Source organism: Oncorhynchus mykiss, unplaced genomic scaffold (assembly GCF_013265735.2).
Source record: "Oncorhynchus mykiss isolate Arlee unplaced genomic scaffold, USDA_OmykA_1.1 un_scaffold_87, whole genome shotgun sequence".
Classification (NCBI taxonomy): domain Eukaryota; kingdom Metazoa; phylum Chordata; class Actinopteri; order Salmoniformes; family Salmonidae; genus Oncorhynchus; species Oncorhynchus mykiss.
In genome coordinates, this window is record NW_023493659.1 from 2,269,578 (window position 1) to 2,289,374 (window position 19,797).

Consider the following 19,797-nt stretch of genomic DNA (forward strand, 5'->3'; position numbering starts at 1 on the left):
ACTGAGGACAGTCTTGGTTGTCTGTGAGGTCTCCTTCATCCTCCTGACTGAGGACAGTCTTGGTTGTCTGTGTGGTCTCCTTCATCCTCCTGACTGAGGACAGTCTTGGTTGTCTGTGTGGTCTCCTTCATCCTCCTGACTGAGGACAGTCTTTGTTGTCTGTGAGGTCTCCTTCATCCTCCTGACTGAGGACAGTCTTGGTTGTCTGTGTGGTCTCCTTCATCCTCCTGACTGAGGACAGTCTTGGTTGTCTGTGAGGTCTCCTACATCCTCCTGACTGAGGACAGTCTTGGTTGTCTGTGTGGTCTCCTTCATCCTCCTGACTGAGGACAGTCTTGGCTGTCTGTGTGGTCTCCTTCATCCTCCTGACCGAGGACAGTCTTGGCTGTCTGTGTGGTCTCCTTCATCCTCCTGACTGAGGACAGTCTTGGTTGTCTGTGTGGTCTCCTTCATCCTCCTGACCGAGGACAGTCTTGGTTGTCTGTGTGGTCTCCTTCATCCTCCTGACTGAGGACAGTCTTGGTTGTCTGTGTGGTCTCCTTCATCCTCCTGACTGAGGACAGTCTTGGTTGTCTGTGTGGTCTCCTTCATCCTCCTGACCGAGGACAGTCTTGGTTGTCTGTGTGGTCTCCTTCATCCTCCTGACCGAGGACAGTCTTGGTTGTCTGTGTGGTCTCCTTCATCCTCCTGACCGAGGACAGTCTTGGTTGTCTGTGTGGTCACTGATCTATTTCTCTCTCTATCTTTCTCTTCATTCAATTCAAAAGGGCTTTTAGGGGAAAGGGGGAGACCTAGTCAAACCAAACCAATGCACTTGCTCATAAACTCATTCACCGATTCAGCGTATACATCAGTGTTATTGTCTGAGGCTATCCGGAACATATCCCAGTCCACGTGATCAAGCGTGGAATCCGATTGGTCAGACCAGCGTTGTATAGACCTGAACACGGGTGTTTCCTGGATAAGTTTCTGTCTACAGGCTGGGAGCAACAAAATGGAGTCATGGTCAGATTTGCCGAAGGCAGGGCGGGGGAGGGCTTTGCATGCATCGCAGAAGTTAGAGTAGCAATGATCCAGAATGTTACCAGCTTGTGTCGCGCATTCGATATGCCGATAGAATTTAGGAAGCCTTGTTATCAGATTAGCTTTGTTAAAATCCCCAGCTACAATAAATGCAGCCTCGGGATGTGTGGTTTCCAGTTTACATCGAGTGAAGTTCTTTCAGGGCCGACGAGGAATCTGCCTTGGGGGGGGATGTACACGGCTGTGACTATAATCGAAGAGAATTCTCTTGGAAGATAACGAGGTCGGCATTTGATTGTAAGGAATTCTTGGTCAGGTGAACAAAAGGACTTGAGTTCCTGTATGTTGTTGTGATTACAGTCGTTAATCATAAGGCGCCCTTCTTCTTACCAGAGAGATGTTTGTTTCTGTCGGCGCGATGCGTGACGAAACCGGGTGGCTGTACCGACTCTGACAACATATCCCGAGTGAGCCATATTTCCATGAAACAGAGAATGTTACAATCTCTGATATCTCTCCGGAAGGCAACTTGTGCACTAAATTTCGTCTAACATGTTATCTAGAGATTAGACATTGGCGAGTAATATGCTCAGGAGCGGTGGATGGTGTGCTCGCCGTCTGCCTCTCCTGCGGCGACCGCGTTGTTTTGGGTCGGCCTCTGGGATGATGATGTCCAGGGTGGAGGTCCGGACAAAGGATCCGCTAAGGGAAAGTCGTATTCCTGGTCGTAATGATGGTGAGGCGACCATCTCTGTCGGAGACCATCTCTGTCGGCTCCATTTCACTTGCCAAAGCAAGTATTCCGGACAAAGGAAAGTCGTATTCCTGGTCGCTTTTATGTCCAATTGTTCCTCTTATTTTCCACCATAATTTGCAAATAAATTCATTAAAATCCTACAATGTGATTTTCTGGATTTTTTTTTTTCATTTTGTCTGTCATAGTTGAAGTGTACCTATGATGAAAAATTACAGGCCTCTCTCATCTTTTTAAGTGGGAGAACTTGCACAATTGGTGGCTGACTAAATACTTTTTTGCCCCCACTGTATGTATATTGAAGAGCATGGGGCTGAAGTGGCATCCCTGTCTCACCTCACAGTCCTGAGAAAAGACATCTGGGTGTTTTTTTGCCAATTTTAACTGCACACTGTTTGTGTGTCATGTGTCATGTGTTTTTCCCCCCCAACACCGCTTTCCATCATTTTGTATAGCAGACCGTCATGCCAAATTAAGTCTCTCTCTCTTTGTCTCTTACTCTCCCTCTCTCCTGCTGCACGCAGGGGAGCGGCTGACGGAACAGACGCCGTAGTGTAGCAGGCAGCAGGCAGTCAGTTGGTCAGTAACGGAAAGCGGCACAGATAATATCGGTTTGTCTCACGCGTGCCCGCTGTTAAACACTTTAAGTAATTCTCTCTTCTCTACTCTAATCTGGAGAGAGGGAGAGAAAGAGAGGAGAGGACAGAGAACGAGAGAGAAAGAGGGCTAAAGGGAGAAATGGTGAATGAGAGGAGTTGACGGAGGAGTAGAGACGATTATTCCGGCTGGTTACCTCTGTTCTAGTGACGAGAGAGAGTCGACAGCCCGATATACTTGCGGATTTACCTCCCTCCATCACGGCTCCAGACCAGTGGCTCACCTTCGCTCAACCTGCCCGCCCAGCAGCGCCCTCATCCCGGCTAGAGGTAAAACATAGACTCCGTGCTCTGGCTGAGCTTTTTTTTGCGTGAAAGCACCGCGGATGGAACAGCGGTTTCTAAACCTTAGTGAATTTATTTGCGGAAGGCGAGGAAGGCTCTCTTTCTTTCTCTCTCTCTCCCTTCTCCTCCTCTATCTCTCATTATTTTCTTTACAAGGAGCTGCGTGTGTTGGAATGTCTAGTTACACATTTTGATCACATCGATCGATTGATGTTTGGTGTTTCTATCCGTTCTCCGATGTCATGAATATCATCCAGCATGATTACAATGACATGTTGTTGTAGGTATTTCAGTATTCATTGTAAACAGAAAACAATCATTTGTTTAACATTTAACTGGTCACTCTGAGATGTTATTATTATAGTGACCTTTCAATGGAAACATAATTCATTTCATATTATTTAACTTAACAACAAGAGAGTGATCAGACATTTGTCAAGTAGTGTATGGGTAGTTAGTAGTTTAATAACTAGTTGTGATTATGTTAGGCTATGGGTAGTTAGTTAGTAGTTTAATAACTAGTTGTGATTATGTTAGGCTATGGGTAGTTAGTTAGTAGTTTAATAACTAGTTGTGATTATGTTAGGCTATGGGTAGTTAGTTAGTAGTTTAATAACTAGTTGTGATTATGTTAGGCTATGGGTAGTTAGTTAGTAGTTTAATAACTAGTTGTGATTATGTTAGGCTATGGGTAGTTAGTTAGTAGTTTAATAACTAGTTGTGATTATGTTAGGCTATGGGTAGTTAGTAGTTTAATAACTAGTTGTGATTATGTTAGGCTATGGGTAGTTAGTAGTTTAATAACTAGTTGTGATTATGTTAGACTATGGGTAGTTAGTAGTTTAATAACTAGTTGTGATTATGTTAGGCTATGGGTAGTTAGTAGTTTAATAACTAGTTGTGATTATGTTAGGCTATGGGTAGTTAGTAGTTTAATAACTAGTTGTGATTATGTTAGGCTATGGGTAGTTAGTAGTTTAATAACTAGTTGTGATTATGTTAGACTATGGGTAGTTAGTTAGTAGTTTAATAACTAGTTGTGATTATGTTAGGCTATGGGTAGTTAGTAGTTTAATAACTAGTTGTGATTATGTTAGGCTATGGGTAGTTAGTAGTTTAATAACTAGTTGTGATTATGTTAGGCTATGGGTAGTTAGTAGTTTAATAACTAGTTGTGATTATGTTAGACTATGGGTAGTTAGTAGTTTAATAACTAGTTGTGATTATGTTAGGCTACGGGTAGTTAGTAGTTTAATAACTAGTTGTGATTATGTTAGGCTATGGGTAGTTAGTTATTAGTTTAATAACTAGTTGTGATTATGTTAGGCTATGGGTAGTTAGTCGTTTAATAACTAGTTGTGATTATGTTAGGCTATGGGTAGTTAGTTAGTAGTTTAATAACTAGTTGTGATTATGTTAGGCTATGGGTAGTTAGTAGTTTAATAACTAGTTGTGATTATGTTAGACTATGGGTAGTTAGTTAGTAGTTTAATAACTAGTTTTGATTATCTTAGGCTATGGGTAGTTAGTTGTTTAATTACCAGTTGTGATTATGTTAGGCTATGGGTAGTTAGTTAGTAGTTGAATAACTAGTTGTGATTATGTTAGGCTATGGGTAGTTAGTTAGTAGTTTAATAACTAGTTGTGATTATGTTAGGCTACGGGTAGTTAGTCGTTTAATTACCAGTTGTGATTATGTTAGGCTATGGGTAGTTAGTTAGTAGTTTAATAACCAGTTGTGATTATGTTAGGCTATGGGTAGTTAGTTAGTCATGTAATAACTAGTTGTGATTATGTTAGGCTATGGGTAGTTAGTAGTTTAATAACTAGTTGTGATTATGTTAGGCTATGGGTAGTTAGTTAGTCATGTAATAACTAGTTGTGATTATGTTAGGCTATGTGTAGTTAGTTAGTAGTTTAATAACTAGTTGTGATTATGTTAGGCTATGGGTAGTTAGTAGTTTAATAACTAGTTGTGATTATGTTAGGCTATGGGTAGTTAGTTAGTAGTTTAATAACTAGTTGTGATTATGTTAGGCTATGGGTAGTTAGTCGTTTAATTACCAGTTGTGATTATGTTAGGCTATGGGTAGTTAGTTAGTAGTTTAATAACTAGTTGTGATTATGTTAGGCTATGGGTAGTTAGTTAGTAGTTTAATAACTAGTTGTGATTATGTTAGGCTATGGGTAGTTAGTCGTTTAATTACCAGTTGTGATTATGTTAGGCTATGGGTAGTTAGTTAGTAGTTTAATAACTAGTTGTGATTATGTTAGACTATGGGTAGTTAGTTAGTAGTTTAATAACTAGTTGTGATTATGTTAGGCTATGGGTAGTTAGTTAGTAGTTTAATAACTAGTTGTGATTATGTTAGGCTATGGGTAGTTAGTTAGTAGTTTAATAACTAGTTGTGATTATGTTAGACTATGGGTAGTTAGTTAGTAGTTTAATAACTAGTTGTGATTATGTTAGGCTATGGGTAGTTAGTCGTTTAATTACCAGTTGTGATTATGTTAGACTATGGGTAGTTAGTTAGTAGTTTAATAACTAGTTGTGATTATGTTAGACTATGGGTAGTTAGTTAGTAGTTTAATAACTAGTTGTGATTATGTTAGGCTATGGGTAGTTAGTTGTTTAATAACTAGTTGTGATTATGTTAGGCTATGGGTAGTTAGTTAGTAGTTTAATAACTAGTTGTGATTATGTTTTATGTGTGTGTGTGACTGTGTGTGTGTGTGTGTGTGTGTGTGTGTGTGTGTGTGTGTGTGTGTGTGTGTGTGTGTGTGACTGTGTGTGTGTGTGTGTGTGTGTGTGTGTGTGTGTGTGTGTGTGTGTGTGTGTGTGTGTGTGTGACTGTGTGTGTGTGTGTCAGTGTGTGTGTGTGATGAACCCTAAGCCTTCAAGTTGTTTTCAGTCAGTCCTGTCTTTACCAGCTGTGGCCTAAGACTCCCTAGGGAGCACTGATTAGAACACACACACACACACACACACACAGACACACACACACACACACACACCACACGTGTGTCTAACCTCATGTTGTCTCCTTGCTCTACAGGTCCAGGAGCTGTCCTGAAAACGTTGTCTCCCCCTGTGTGTCCTGGGTTGTGATTGGTGTAGAGAGAGTTCCACTATGTCAGACCTTTCTGACCCTCTGTGACCCTCTGTCACCATGGTGACATGACAGACCGTATAGTGTTCCCCACCACATCCATGTTAGAAACCCTTCATAGAGACATACACACACACACCCACACACACACAAACACACACCCTGACACACACACACCCTGACACACACACACACCCTGACATACACACACACACACACACACACCCTGACATACACACACACACACACACACACCCTGACATACACACACCTTGACATACACACACACACACACACACACACACCCTGACACACACACACCCTGACACACATACACCTTGACATACACATACACCTTGACACACACACACCCTGACACACATACATCCTGACACACACACACTCACACACCCTGACACACATACACCTTGACATACACACACACACACACACACACACACACCCTGACACACATACACCCTGACACACATACACCCTGACATACACACACACACACACACACACACCCTGACACACACACACCTTGACATACACACACACACACACACACCCTGACACACATACACCCTGACACACATACACCCTGACATACACACACACACACACACCCTGACACACACACACCTTGACATACACACACACACACACACACCTTGACACACACACACCCTGACACACACACACCTTGACACACACACACCCTGACACACACACACCTTGACATACACACACACACACACCTTGACACACACACACCCTCACACACACACACCTTGACACACACACATCTTGACACACACACACCCTGACACACACACACCCTGACACACACACACCTTGACACACACACATCTTGACACACACACACCCTGACACAAACACACCCTGACACACACACACCCTGACACACACATACCTTGACACACACACACCTTGACACACACACACCTTGACACACACACACCTTGACACACACACACCTTGACACACACACATCTTGACACACACACACCTTGACACACACACATCTTGACACACACACACCTTGACACACACACATCTTGACACACACACACCTTGACACACACTCTCACACACACACACCTTGACACACACACACCTTGACACACACACATCTTGACACACACACACCTTGACACACACACATCTTGACACACACACACCTTGACACACACACACCTTGACACACACACACACACACACACCCTGACATACACATGTAAACGTCGCGCCCCTCCAGGTAGTGATGTCGTTAGCCGTGCATGTCCGTCGCCACCTGCGGCGCTTCCTCCTCCTCCTCGCCTCTGGCTCCCTGCTAGGCTCCGCCTACTTCCTATTCTCTCACTCCGCCCCCACTCTACAGCTCATCCAATCAGGAGAGCACGTTGCTGTGGCGTGCCCCCTGCCCTTTCCAACTCCCTACAGATCCCCCAACACACACACCGACAGACGATCTGACCCCGACACACACACTGATAAACACCCCAACACACACACTGATAAACACCCCAACACACACACCGACAGACGATCTGACCCCGACACACACACCGACAGACGATCTGACCCCAACACACACACTGATAAACACCCCGACACACACACTGATAAACACCCCAACACACACACTGATAAACACCCCAACACACACACCGACAGACGATCTGACCCCGACACACACACCGACAGACGATCTGACCCCAACACACACACTGATAAACACCACGACACACACACTGATAAACACCCCGACACACACACCGACAGACGATCTGACCGGGACACACACACCGACAGACGATCTGACCGGGACACACACACCGACAGACGATCTGACCCCAACACACACACTGATAAACACCCCGACACACACACTGATAAACACCCCAACACACACACTGATAAACACCCCAACACACACACTGATAAACACCCCGACACACACACTGATAAACACCCCGACACACACACTGATAAACACACCGACACACACACCGACAGACGATCCGACCGCGACACGCATCCCCTCCCCTCAGTCGACCCAGTAGTATTGGTACTAGTAGAATCACAGTATAGCCAATTAGGACAGGACATAGTCGCCATCCTGGAGTCAGCCAGGTACCCCTTCACAACAGAGATCACCCCGGGGAAGGGAGACCTGCCTCCTCTCACTGACCAGGTTATTATTATTATTATTATGGGGAAGGGAGACCTGCCTCCTCTCACTGACCAGGTTAATATTATTATTATTATGGGGAAGGGAGACCTGCCTCACTGACCAGGTTAATATTATTATTATTATGGGGAAGGGAGACCTGCCTCACTGACCAGGTTAATATTATTATTATTATGGGGAAGGGAGACCTGTCTCCTCTCACTGACCAGGTTAATATTATTATTATTATGGGGAAGGGAGACCTTTCTCACTGACCAGGTTAATATTATTATTATTATGGGGAAGGGAGACCTGCCTCACTGACCAGGTTAATATTATTATTATTATGGGGAAGGGAGACCTGCCTCACTGACCAGGTTAATATTATTATTATTATGGGGAAGGGAGACCTGTCTCACTGACCAGGTTAATATTATTATTATTATGGGGAAGGGAGATCTGTCTCACTGACCAGGTTAATATTATTATTATTATGGGGAAGGGAGATCTGTCTCACTGACCAGGTTAATATTATTATTATTATGGGGAAGGGAGACCTGTCTCCTCTCACTGACCAGGTTAATGTTATTATTATTATGGGGAAGGGAGACCTGCCTCCTCTCACTGACCAGGTTAATATTATTATTATTATGGGGAAGGGAGACCTGCCTCCTCTCACTGACCAGGTTAATATTATTATTATTATGGGGAAGGGAGACCTGCCTCCTCTCACTGACCAGGTTAATATTATTATTATTATGGGGAAGGGAGACCTGCCTCACTGACCAGGTTAATATTATTATTATTATGGGGAAGGGAGACCTGTCTCTTCTCACTGACCAGGTTAATATTATTATTATTATGGGGAAGGGAGACCTGTCTCCTCTCACTGACCAGGTTAATATTATTATTATTATGGGGAAGGGAGACCTGTCTCCTCTCACTGACCAGGTTAATATTATTATTATTATGGGGAAGGGAGACCTGTCTCCTCTCACTGACCAGGTTAATGTTATTATTATTATGGGGAAGGGAGACCTGTCTCCTCTCACTGACCAGGTTAATATTAGTATTATTACGGGGAAGGGAGACCTGTCTCATCTCACTGACCAGGTTAATATTATTATTATTATGGGGAAGGGAGACCTGCCTCCTCTCACTGACCAGGTTAATATTATTATTATTATGGGGAAGGGAGACCTGTCTCCTCTCACTGACCAGGTTAATGTTATTATTATTATGGGGAAGGGAGACCTGTCTCACTGACCAGGTTAATATTATTATTATTATGGGGAAGGGAGACCTGTCTCCTCTCACTGACCAGGTTAATATTATTATTATTATGGGGAAGGGAGACCTGTCTCCTCTCACTGACCAGGTTAATATTATTATTATTATGGGGAAGGGAGACCTGTCTCCTCTCACTGACCAGGTTAATGTTATTATTATTATGGGGAAGGGAGACCTGTCTCCTCTCACTGACCAGGTTAATATTAGTATTATTACGGGGAAGGGAGACCTGTCTCATCTCACTGACCAGGTTAATATTATTATTATTATGGGGAAGGGAGACCTGCCTCCTCTCACTGACCAGGTTAATATTATTATTATTATGGGGAAGGGAGACCTGTCTCCTCTCACTGACCAGGTTAATGTTATTATTATTATGGGGAAGGGAGACCTGTCTCACTGACCAGGTTAATATTATTATTATTATGGGGAAGGGAGACCTGTCTCCTCTCACTGACCAGGTTAATATTATTATTATTATGGGGAAGGGAGACCTGCCTCCTCTCACTGACCAGGTTAATATTATTATTATTATGGGGAAGGGAGACCTGTCTCCTCTCACTGACCAGGTTAATATTATTATTATTATGGGGAAGGGAGACCTGTCTCCTCTCACTGACCAGGTTATTATTATTATTATTATGGGGAAGGGAGACCTGTCTCACTGACCAGGTTAATATTATTATTATTATGGGGAAGGGAGACCTGTCTCACTGACCAGGTTAATATTATTATTATTATGGGGAAGGGAGACCTGCCTCACTGACCAGGTTAATATTATTATTATTATGGGGAAGGGAGACCTGCCTCCTCTCACTGACCAGGTTAATGTTATTATTATTATGAGGAATGGAGATCTGTCTCACTGACCAGGTTAATATTATTATTATTATGGGGAAGGGAGACATGCCTCACTGACCAGGTTAATATTATTATTATTATGGGGAAGGGAGACCTGTCTCCTCTCACTGACCAGGTTAATATTATTATTATTATGGGGAAGGGAGACCTGCCTCCTCTCACTGACCAGGTTAATATTATTATTATTATGGGGAAGGGATACCTGCCTCACTGACCAGGTTAATATTATTATTATTATGGGGAAGGGAGACCTGTCTCCTCTCACTGACCAGGTTAATATTATTATTATTATGGGGAAGGGAGACCTGTCTCCTCTCACTGACCAGGTTAATATTATTATTATTATGGGGAAGGGAGACCTGTCTCCTCTCACTGACCAGGTTAATATTAGTATTATTATGGGGAAGGGAGACCTGCCTCCTCTCACTGACCAGGTTAATATTATTATTATTATGGGGAAGGGAGACCTGTCTCCTCTCACTGACCAGGTTAATATTAGTATTATTATGGGGAAGGGAGACCTGCCTCCTCTCACTGACCAGGTTAATATTATTATTATTATGGGGAAGGGAGACCTGTCTCCTCTCACTGACCAGGTTAATATTATTATTATTATGGGGAAGGGAGACCTGTCTCACTGACCAGGTTAATATTATTATTATTATGGGGAAGGGAGACCTGTCTCACTGACCAGGTTAATATTATTATTATTATGGGGAAGGGAGACCTGCCTCCTCTCACTGACCAGGTTAATATTATTATTATTATGGGGAAGGGAGACCTGTCTCACTGACCAGGTTAATATTATTATTATTATGGGGAAGGGAGACCTGTCTCCTCTCACTGACCAGGTTAATATTATTATTATTATGGGGAAGGGAGACCTGTCTCACTGACCAGATTAATATTATTATTATTATGGGGAAGGGAGACCTGTCTCACTGACCAGGTTAATATTATTATTATTATGGGGAAGGGAGACCTGTCTCATCTCACTGACCAGGTTAATATTTTTATTATTATGGGGAAGGGAGACCTGTCTCTCTGACCAGGTTAATATTATTATTATTATGGGGAAGGGAGACCTGTCTCCTCTCACTGACCAGGTTAATATTATGATTATTATGGGGAAGGGAGACCTGCCTCACTGACCAGGTTAATATTATTATTATTATGGGGAAGGGAGACCTGCCTCCTCTCACTGACCAGGTTAATATTATTATTATTATAGGGGAGGGAGACCTGCCTCCTCTCACTGACCAGGTTAATATTATTATTATTATGGGGAAGGGAGACCTGTCTCACTGACCAGGTTAATATTATTATTATTATGGGGAAGGGAGACCTGTCTCCTCTCACTGACCAGGTTAATATTATTATTATTATGGGGAAGGGAGACCTGTCTCCTCTCACTGACCAGGTTAATATTATTATTATTATGGGGAAGGGAGACCTGTCTCACTGACCAGGTTAATATTATTATTATTATGGGGAAGGGAGACCTGTCTCCTCTCACTGACCAGGTTAATATTATTACTATTATGGGGAAGGGAGACCTGCCTCCTCTCACTGACCAGGTTAATATTATTATTATTATGGGGAAGGGAGACCTGCCTCCTCTCACTGACCAGGTTAATATTATTATTATTATGGGGAAGGGAGACCTGTCTCCTCTCACTGACCAGGTTAATATTATTATTATTATGGGGAAGGGAGACCTGTCTCTCTGACCAGGTTAATATTATTATTATTATGGGGAAGGGAGACCTGTCTCCTCTCACTGACCAGGTTAATGTTATTATTATTATGGGGAATGGAGATCTGTCTCACTGACCAGGTTAATATTATTATTATTATGGGGAAGGGAGACATGCCTCACTGACCAGGTTAATATTATTATTATTATGGGGAAGGGAGACCTGTCTCCTCTCACTGACCAGGTTAATATTATTATTATTATGGGGAAGGGATACCTGTCTCCTCTCACTGACCAGGTTAATATTATTATTATTATGGGGAAGGGAGACCTGTCTCCTCTCACCGACCAGGTTAATATTAGTATTATTATGGGGAAGGGAGACCTGCCTCCTCTCACTGACCAGGTTAATATTATTATTATTATGGGGAAGGGAGACCTGTCTCCTCTCACTGACCAGGTTAATATTATTATTATTATGGGGAAGGGAGACCTGTCTCACTGACCAGGTTAATATTATTATTATTATGGGGAAGGGAGACCTGTCTCACTGACCAGGTTAATATTATTATTATTATGGGGAAGGGAGACCTGCCTCCTCTCACTGACCAGGTTAATATTATTATTATTATGGGGAAGGGAGACCTGTCTCACTGACCAGGTTAATATTATTATTATTATGGGGAAGGGAGACCTGTCTCCTCTCACTGACCAGGTTAATATTATTATTATTATGGGGAAGGGAGACCTGCCTCCTCTCACTGACCAGGTTAATATTATTATTATTATGGGGAAGGGAGACCTGCCTCCTCTCACTGACCAGGTTAATATTATTATTATTATGGGGAAGGGAGACCTGTCTCCTCTCACTGACCAGGTTAATATTATTATTATTATGGGGAAGGGAGACCTGTCTCTCTGACCAGGTTAATATTATTATTAATATGGGGAAGGGAGACCTGTCTCCTCTCACTGACCAGGTTAATGTTATTATTATTATGGGGAATGGAGATCTGTCTCACTGACCAGGTTAATATTATTATTATTATGGGGAAGGGAGACATGCCTCCTCTCACTGACCAGGTTAATATTATTATTATTATGGGGAAGGGAGACCTGCCTCCTCTCACTGACCAGGTTAATATTATTATTATTATGGGGAAGGGAGACCTGTCTCCTCTCACTGACCAGGTTAATATTATTATTATTATGGGGAAGGGAGACCTGTCTCCTCTCACTGACCAGGTTATTATTATTATTATTATGGGGAAGGGAGACCTGTCTCACTGACCAGGTTAATATTATTATTATTATGGGGAAGGGAGACCTGTCTCACTGACCAGGTTAATATTATTATTATTATGGGGAAGGGAGACCTGCCTCACTGACCAGGTTAATATTATTATTATTATGGGGAAGGGAGACCTGCCTCCTCTCACTGACCAGGTTAATGTTATTATTATTATGAGGAATGGAGATCTGTCTCACTGACCAGGTTAATATTATTATTATTATGGGGAAGGGAGACATGCCTCACTGACCAGGTTAATATTATTATTATTATGGGGAAGGGAGACCTGTCTCCTCTCACTGACCAGGTTAATATTATTATTATTATGGGGAAGGGAGACCTGCCTCCTCTCACTGACCAGGTTAATATTATTATTATTATGGGGAAGGGATACCTGCCTCACTGACCAGGTTAATATTATTATTATTATGGGGAAGGGAGACCTGTCTCCTCTCACTGACCAGGTTAATATTATTATTATTATGGGGAAGGGAGACCTGTCTCCTCTCACTGACCAGGTTAATATTATTATTATTATGGGGAAGGGAGACCTGTCTCCTCTCACTGACCAGGTTAATATTAGTATTATTATGGGGAAGGGAGACCTGCCTCCTCTCACTGACCAGGTTAATATTATTATTATTATGGGGAAGGGAGACCTGTCTCCTCTCACTGACCAGGTTAATATTAGTATTATTATGGGGAAGGGAGACCTGCCTCCTCTCACTGACCAGGTTAATATTATTATTATTATGGGGAAGGGAGACCTGTCTCCTCTCACTGACCAGGTTAATATTATTATTATTATGGGGAAGGGAGACCTGTCTCACTGACCAGGTTAATATTATTATTATTATGGGGAAGGGAGACCTGTCTCACTGACCAGGTTAATATTATTATTATTATGGGGAAGGGAGACCTGCCTCCTCTCACTGACCAGGTTAATATTATTATTATTATGGGGAAGGGAGACCTGTCTCACTGACCAGGTTAATATTATTATTATTATGGGGAAGGGAGACCTGTCTCCTCTCACTGACCAGGTTAATATTATTATTATTATGGGGAAGGGAGACCTGTCTCACTGACCAGATTAATATTATTATTATTATGGGGAAGGGAGACCTGTCTCACTGACCAGGTTAATATTATTATTATTATGGGGAAGGGAGACCTGTCTCATCTCACTGACCAGGTTAATATTTTTATTATTATGGGGAAGGGAGACCTGTCTCTCTGACCAGGTTAATATTATTATTATTATGGGGAAGGGAGACCTGTCTCCTCTCACTGACCAGGTTAATATTATGATTATTATGGGGAAGGGAGACCTGCCTCACTGACCAGGTTAATATTATTATTATTATGGGGAAGGGAGACCTGCCTCCTCTCACTGACCAGGTTAATATTATTATTATTATAGGGGAGGGAGACCTGCCTCCTCTCACTGACCAGGTTAATATTATTATTATTATGGGGAAGGGAGACCTGTCTCACTGACCAGGTTAATATTATTATTATTATGGGGAAGGGAGACCTGTCTCCTCTCACTGACCAGGTTAATATTATTATTATTATGGGGAAGGGAGACCTGTCTCCTCTCACTGACCAGGTTAATATTATTATTATTATGGGGAAGGGAGACCTGTCTCACTGACCAGGTTAATATTATTATTATTATGGGGAAGGGAGACCTGTCTCCTCTCACTGACCAGGTTAATATTATTACTATTATGGGGAAGGGAGACCTGCCTCCTCTCACTGACCAGGTTAATATTATTATTATTATGGGGAAGGGAGACCTGCCTCCTCTCACTGACCAGGTTAATATTATTATTATTATGGGGAAGGGAGACCTGTCTCCTCTCACTGACCAGGTTAATATTATTATTATTATGGGGAAGGGAGACCTGTCTCTCTGACCAGGTTAATATTATTATTATTATGGGGAAGGGAGACCTGTCTCCTCTCACTGACCAGGTTAATGTTATTATTATTATGGGGAATGGAGATCTGTCTCACTGACCAGGTTAATATTATTATTATTATGGGGAAGGGAGACATGCCTCACTGACCAGGTTAATATTATTATTATTATGGGGAAGGGAGACCTGTCTCCTCTCACTGACCAGGTTAATATTATTATTATTATGGGGAAGGGATACCTGTCTCCTCTCACTGACCAGGTTAATATTATTATTATTATGGGGAAGGGAGACCTGTCTCCTCTCACCGACCAGGTTAATATTAGTATTATTATGGGGAAGGGAGACCTGCCTCCTCTCACTGACCAGGTTAATATTATTATTATTATGGGGAAGGGAGACCTGTCTCCTCTCACTGACCAGGTTAATATTATTATTATTATGGGGAAGGGAGACCTGTCTCACTGACCAGGTTAATATTATTATTATTATGGGGAAGGGAGACCTGTCTCACTGACCAGGTTAATATTATTATTATTATGGGGAAGGGAGACCTGCCTCCTCTCACTGACCAGGTTAATATTATTATTATTATGGGGAAGGGAGACCTGTCTCACTGACCAGGTTAATATTATTATTATTATGGGGAAGGGAGACCTGTCTCCTCTCACTGACCAGGTTAATATTATTATTATTATGGGGAAGGGAGACCTGCCTCCTCTCACTGACCAGGTTAATATTATTATTATTATGGGGAAGGGAGACCTGCCTCCTCTCACTGACCAGGTTAATATTATTATTATTATGGGGAAGGGAGACCTGTCTCCTCTCACTGACCAGGTTAATATTATTATTATTATGGGGAAGGGAGACCTGTCTCTCTGACCAGGTTAATATTATTATTAATATGGGGAAGGGAGACCTGTCTCCTCTCACTGACCAGGTTAATGTTATTATTATTATGGGGAATGGAGATCTGTCTCACTGACCAGGTTAATATTATTATTATTATGGGGAAGGGAGACATGCCTCACTGACCAGGTTAATATTATTATTATTATGGGGAAGGGAGACCTGTCTCCTCTCACTGACCAGGTTAATATTATTATTATTATGGGGAAGGGATACCTGTCTCCTCTCACTGACCAGGTTAATATTATTATTATTATGGGGAAGGGAGACCTGTCTCCTCTCACTGACCAGGTTAATATTAGTATTATTATGGGGAAGGGAGACCTGCCTCCTCTCACTGACCAGGTTAATATTATTATTATTATGGGGAAGAGAGACCTGTCTCCTCTCACTGACCAGGTTAATATTATTATTATTATGGGGAAGGGAGACCTGTCTCACTGACCAGGTTAATATTATTATTATTATGGGGAAGGGAGACCTGTCTCCTCTCACTGACCAGGTTAATATTATTATTATTATGGGGAAGGGAGACCTGTCTAATATTATTATTATTATGGGGAAGGGAGACCTGTCTCACTGACCAGGTTAATATTATTATTATTATGGGGAAGGGAGACCTGTCTCATCTCACTGACCAGGTTAATATTATTATTATTATGGGGAAGGGAGACCTGTCTCTCTGACCAGGTTAATATTATTATTATTATGGGGAAGGGAGACCTGTCTCCTCTCACTGACCAGGTTAATATTATTATTATTATGGGGAAGGGAGACCTGCCTCACTGACCAGGTTAATATTATTATTATTATAGGGAAGGGAGACCTGTCTCACTGACAAGGTTAATATTATTATTATTATGGGGAAGGGAGACCTGTCTCCTCTCACTGACCAGGTTAATATTATTATTATTATGGGGAAGGGAGACCTGCCTCCTCTCACTGACCAGGTTAATATTATTATTATTATGGGGAAGCGAGACCTGCCTCCTCTCACTGACCAGGTTAATATTATTATTATTATGGGGAAGGGAGACCTGCCTCCTCTCACTGACCAGGTTAATATTATTATTATTATGGGGAAGGGAGACCTGTCTCACTGACCAGGTTAATATTATTATTATTATGGGGAAGGGAGACCTGCCTCCTCTCACTGACCAGGTTAATATTATTTTTATTATGGGGAAGGGAGACCTGTCTCACTGACCAGGTTAATATTATTATTATTATGGGGAAGGGAGACCTGTCTCCTCTCACTGACCAGGTTAATATTATTATTATTATGGGGAAGGGAGACCTGTCTCACTGACCAGGTTAATATTATTATTATTATGGGGAAGGGAGACCTGTCTCCTCTCACTGACCAGGTTAATATTATTATTATTATAGGGAAGGGAGACCTGTCTCACTGACCAGGTTAATATTATTATTATTATAGGGAAGGGAGACCTGTCTCACTGACAAGGTTAATATTATTATTATTATGGGGAAGGGAGACCTGTCTCCTCTCACTGACCAGGTTAATATTATTATTATTATGGGGAAGGGAGACCTGCCTCCTCTCACTGACCAGGTTAATATTATTATTATTATGGGGAAGCGAGACCTGCCTCCTCTCACTGACCAGGTTAATATTATTATTATTATGGGGAAGGGAGACCTGCCTCCTCTCACTGACCAGGTTAATATTATTATTATTATGGGGAAGGGAGACCTGTCTCCTCTCACTGACCAGGTTAATATTATTATTATTATGGGGAAGGGAGACCTGTCTCCTCTCACTGACCAGGTTAATATTATTATTATTATGGGGAAGGGAGACCTGTCTCGCTGACCAGGTTAATATTATTATTATTATGGGGAAGGGAGACCTGTCTCCTCTCACTGACCAGGTTAATATTATTATTATTATGGGGAAGGGAGACCTGCCTCCTCTCACTGACCAGGTTAATATTATTATTATTATGGGGAAGGGAGACCTGCCTCCTCTCACTGACCAGGTTAATATTATTATTATTATGGGGAAGGGAGACCTGCCTCCTCTCACTGACCAGGTTAATATTATTATTATTATGGGGAAGGGAGACCTGTCTCACTGACCAGGTTAATATTATTATTATTATGGGGAAGGGAGACCTGTCTCACTGACCAGGTTAATATTATTATTATTATGGGGAAGGGAGACCTGTCTCCTCTCACTGACCAGGTTAATGTTATTATTATTATGGGGAATGGAGATCTGTCTCACTGACCAGGTTAATATTATTATTATTATGGGGAAGGGAGACATGCCTCACTGACCAGGTTAATATTATTATTATTATGGGGAAGGGAGACCTGTCTCCTCTCACTGACCAGGTTAATATTATTATTATTATGGGGAAGGGAGACCTGTCTCCTCTCACTGACCAGGTTAATATTATTATTATTATGGGGAAGGGTGACCTGTCTCACTGACCAGGTTAATATTATTATTATTATGGGGAAGGGAGACCTGTCTCACTGACCAGGTTAATATTATTATTATTATGGGGAAGGGAGACCTGCCTCCTCTCACTGACCAGGTTAATATTATTATTATTATGGGGAAGGGAGACCTGTCTCCCTGACCAGGTTAATATTATTATTATTATGGGGAAGGGAGACCTGTCTCCTCTCACTGACCAGGTTAATATTATTATTATTATGGGGAAGGGAGACCTGTCTCACTGACCAGGTTAATATTATTATTATTATGGGGAAGGGAGACCTGTCTCACTGACCAGGTTAATATTATTATTATTATGGGGAAGGGAGACCTGTCTCATCTCACTGACCAGGTTAATGTTATTATTATTATGGGGAATGGAGATCTGTCTCTCTGACCAGGTTAATATTATTATTATTATGGGGAAGGGAGACCTGTCTCCTCTCACTGACCAGGTTAATATTATTATTATCATGGGGAAGGGAGACCTGCCTCACTGACCAGGTTAATATTATTATTATTATGGGGAAGGGAGACCTGCCTCCTCTCACTGACCAGGTTAATATTATTATTATTATGGGGAAGGGAGCCCTGTCTCCTCTCACTGACCAGGTTAATATTATTATTATTATGAGGAAGGGTGACCTGTCTCACTGACCAGGTTAATATTATTATTATTATTATGGGGAAGGGAGACTTGCCTCCTCTCACTGACCAGGTTATTATTATTATTATTATGGGGAAGGGAGACCTGTCTCCTCTCACTGACCAGGTTAATATTATTATTATTATGGGGAAGGGAGACCTGTCTCACTGACCAGGTTAATATTATTATTATTATGAGGAAGGGAGACCTGTCTCACTGACCAGGTTAATATTATTATTATTATGGGGAAGGGAGACCTGTCTCACTGACCAGGTTAATATTATTATTATTATGGGGAAGGGAGACCTTACTCACTTACCAGGTTAATATTATTATTATTATGGGGAAGGGAGACCTGTCTCCTCTCACTGACCAGGTTAATATTATTATTATTATGGGGAAGGGAGACCTGCCTCCTCTCACTGACCAGGTTAATATTATTATTATTATGGGGAAGGGAGACCTGCCTCCTCTCACTGACCAGGTTAATATTATTATTATTATGGGGAAGGGAGACCTGCCTCCTCTCACTGACCAGGTTAATATTATTATTATTATGGGGAAGGGAGACCTGTCTCCTCTCACTGACCAGGTTAATATTATTATTATTATGGGGAAGGGAGACCTGTCTCCTCTCACTGACCAGGTTAATATTATTATTATTATGGGGAAGGGAGACCTGTC

At 41.9% G+C, this 19,797-nt stretch overlaps 1 protein-coding gene across 1 annotated transcript in view; it reads left to right on the forward strand.

The window, feature by feature from the left end:
• The first annotated feature begins 6,966 nt into the window (after positions 1–6,966).
• Positions 6,967–19,797, forward strand: part of LOC118946995 (bifunctional heparan sulfate N-deacetylase/N-sulfotransferase 4-like) — a 109,795-nt gene continuing 96,964 nt past the window's right edge. Inside the window, exons 1-2 of the mRNA XM_036971943.1 lie at positions 6,967–7,416; positions 7,765–8,049. Coding sequence (XP_036827838.1) covers positions 7,117–7,416; positions 7,765–8,049 — 585 coding nt within the window. The 5' untranslated portion in view covers positions 6,967–7,116. The remainder of the gene's footprint in view (positions 7,417–7,764; positions 8,050–19,797) is intronic.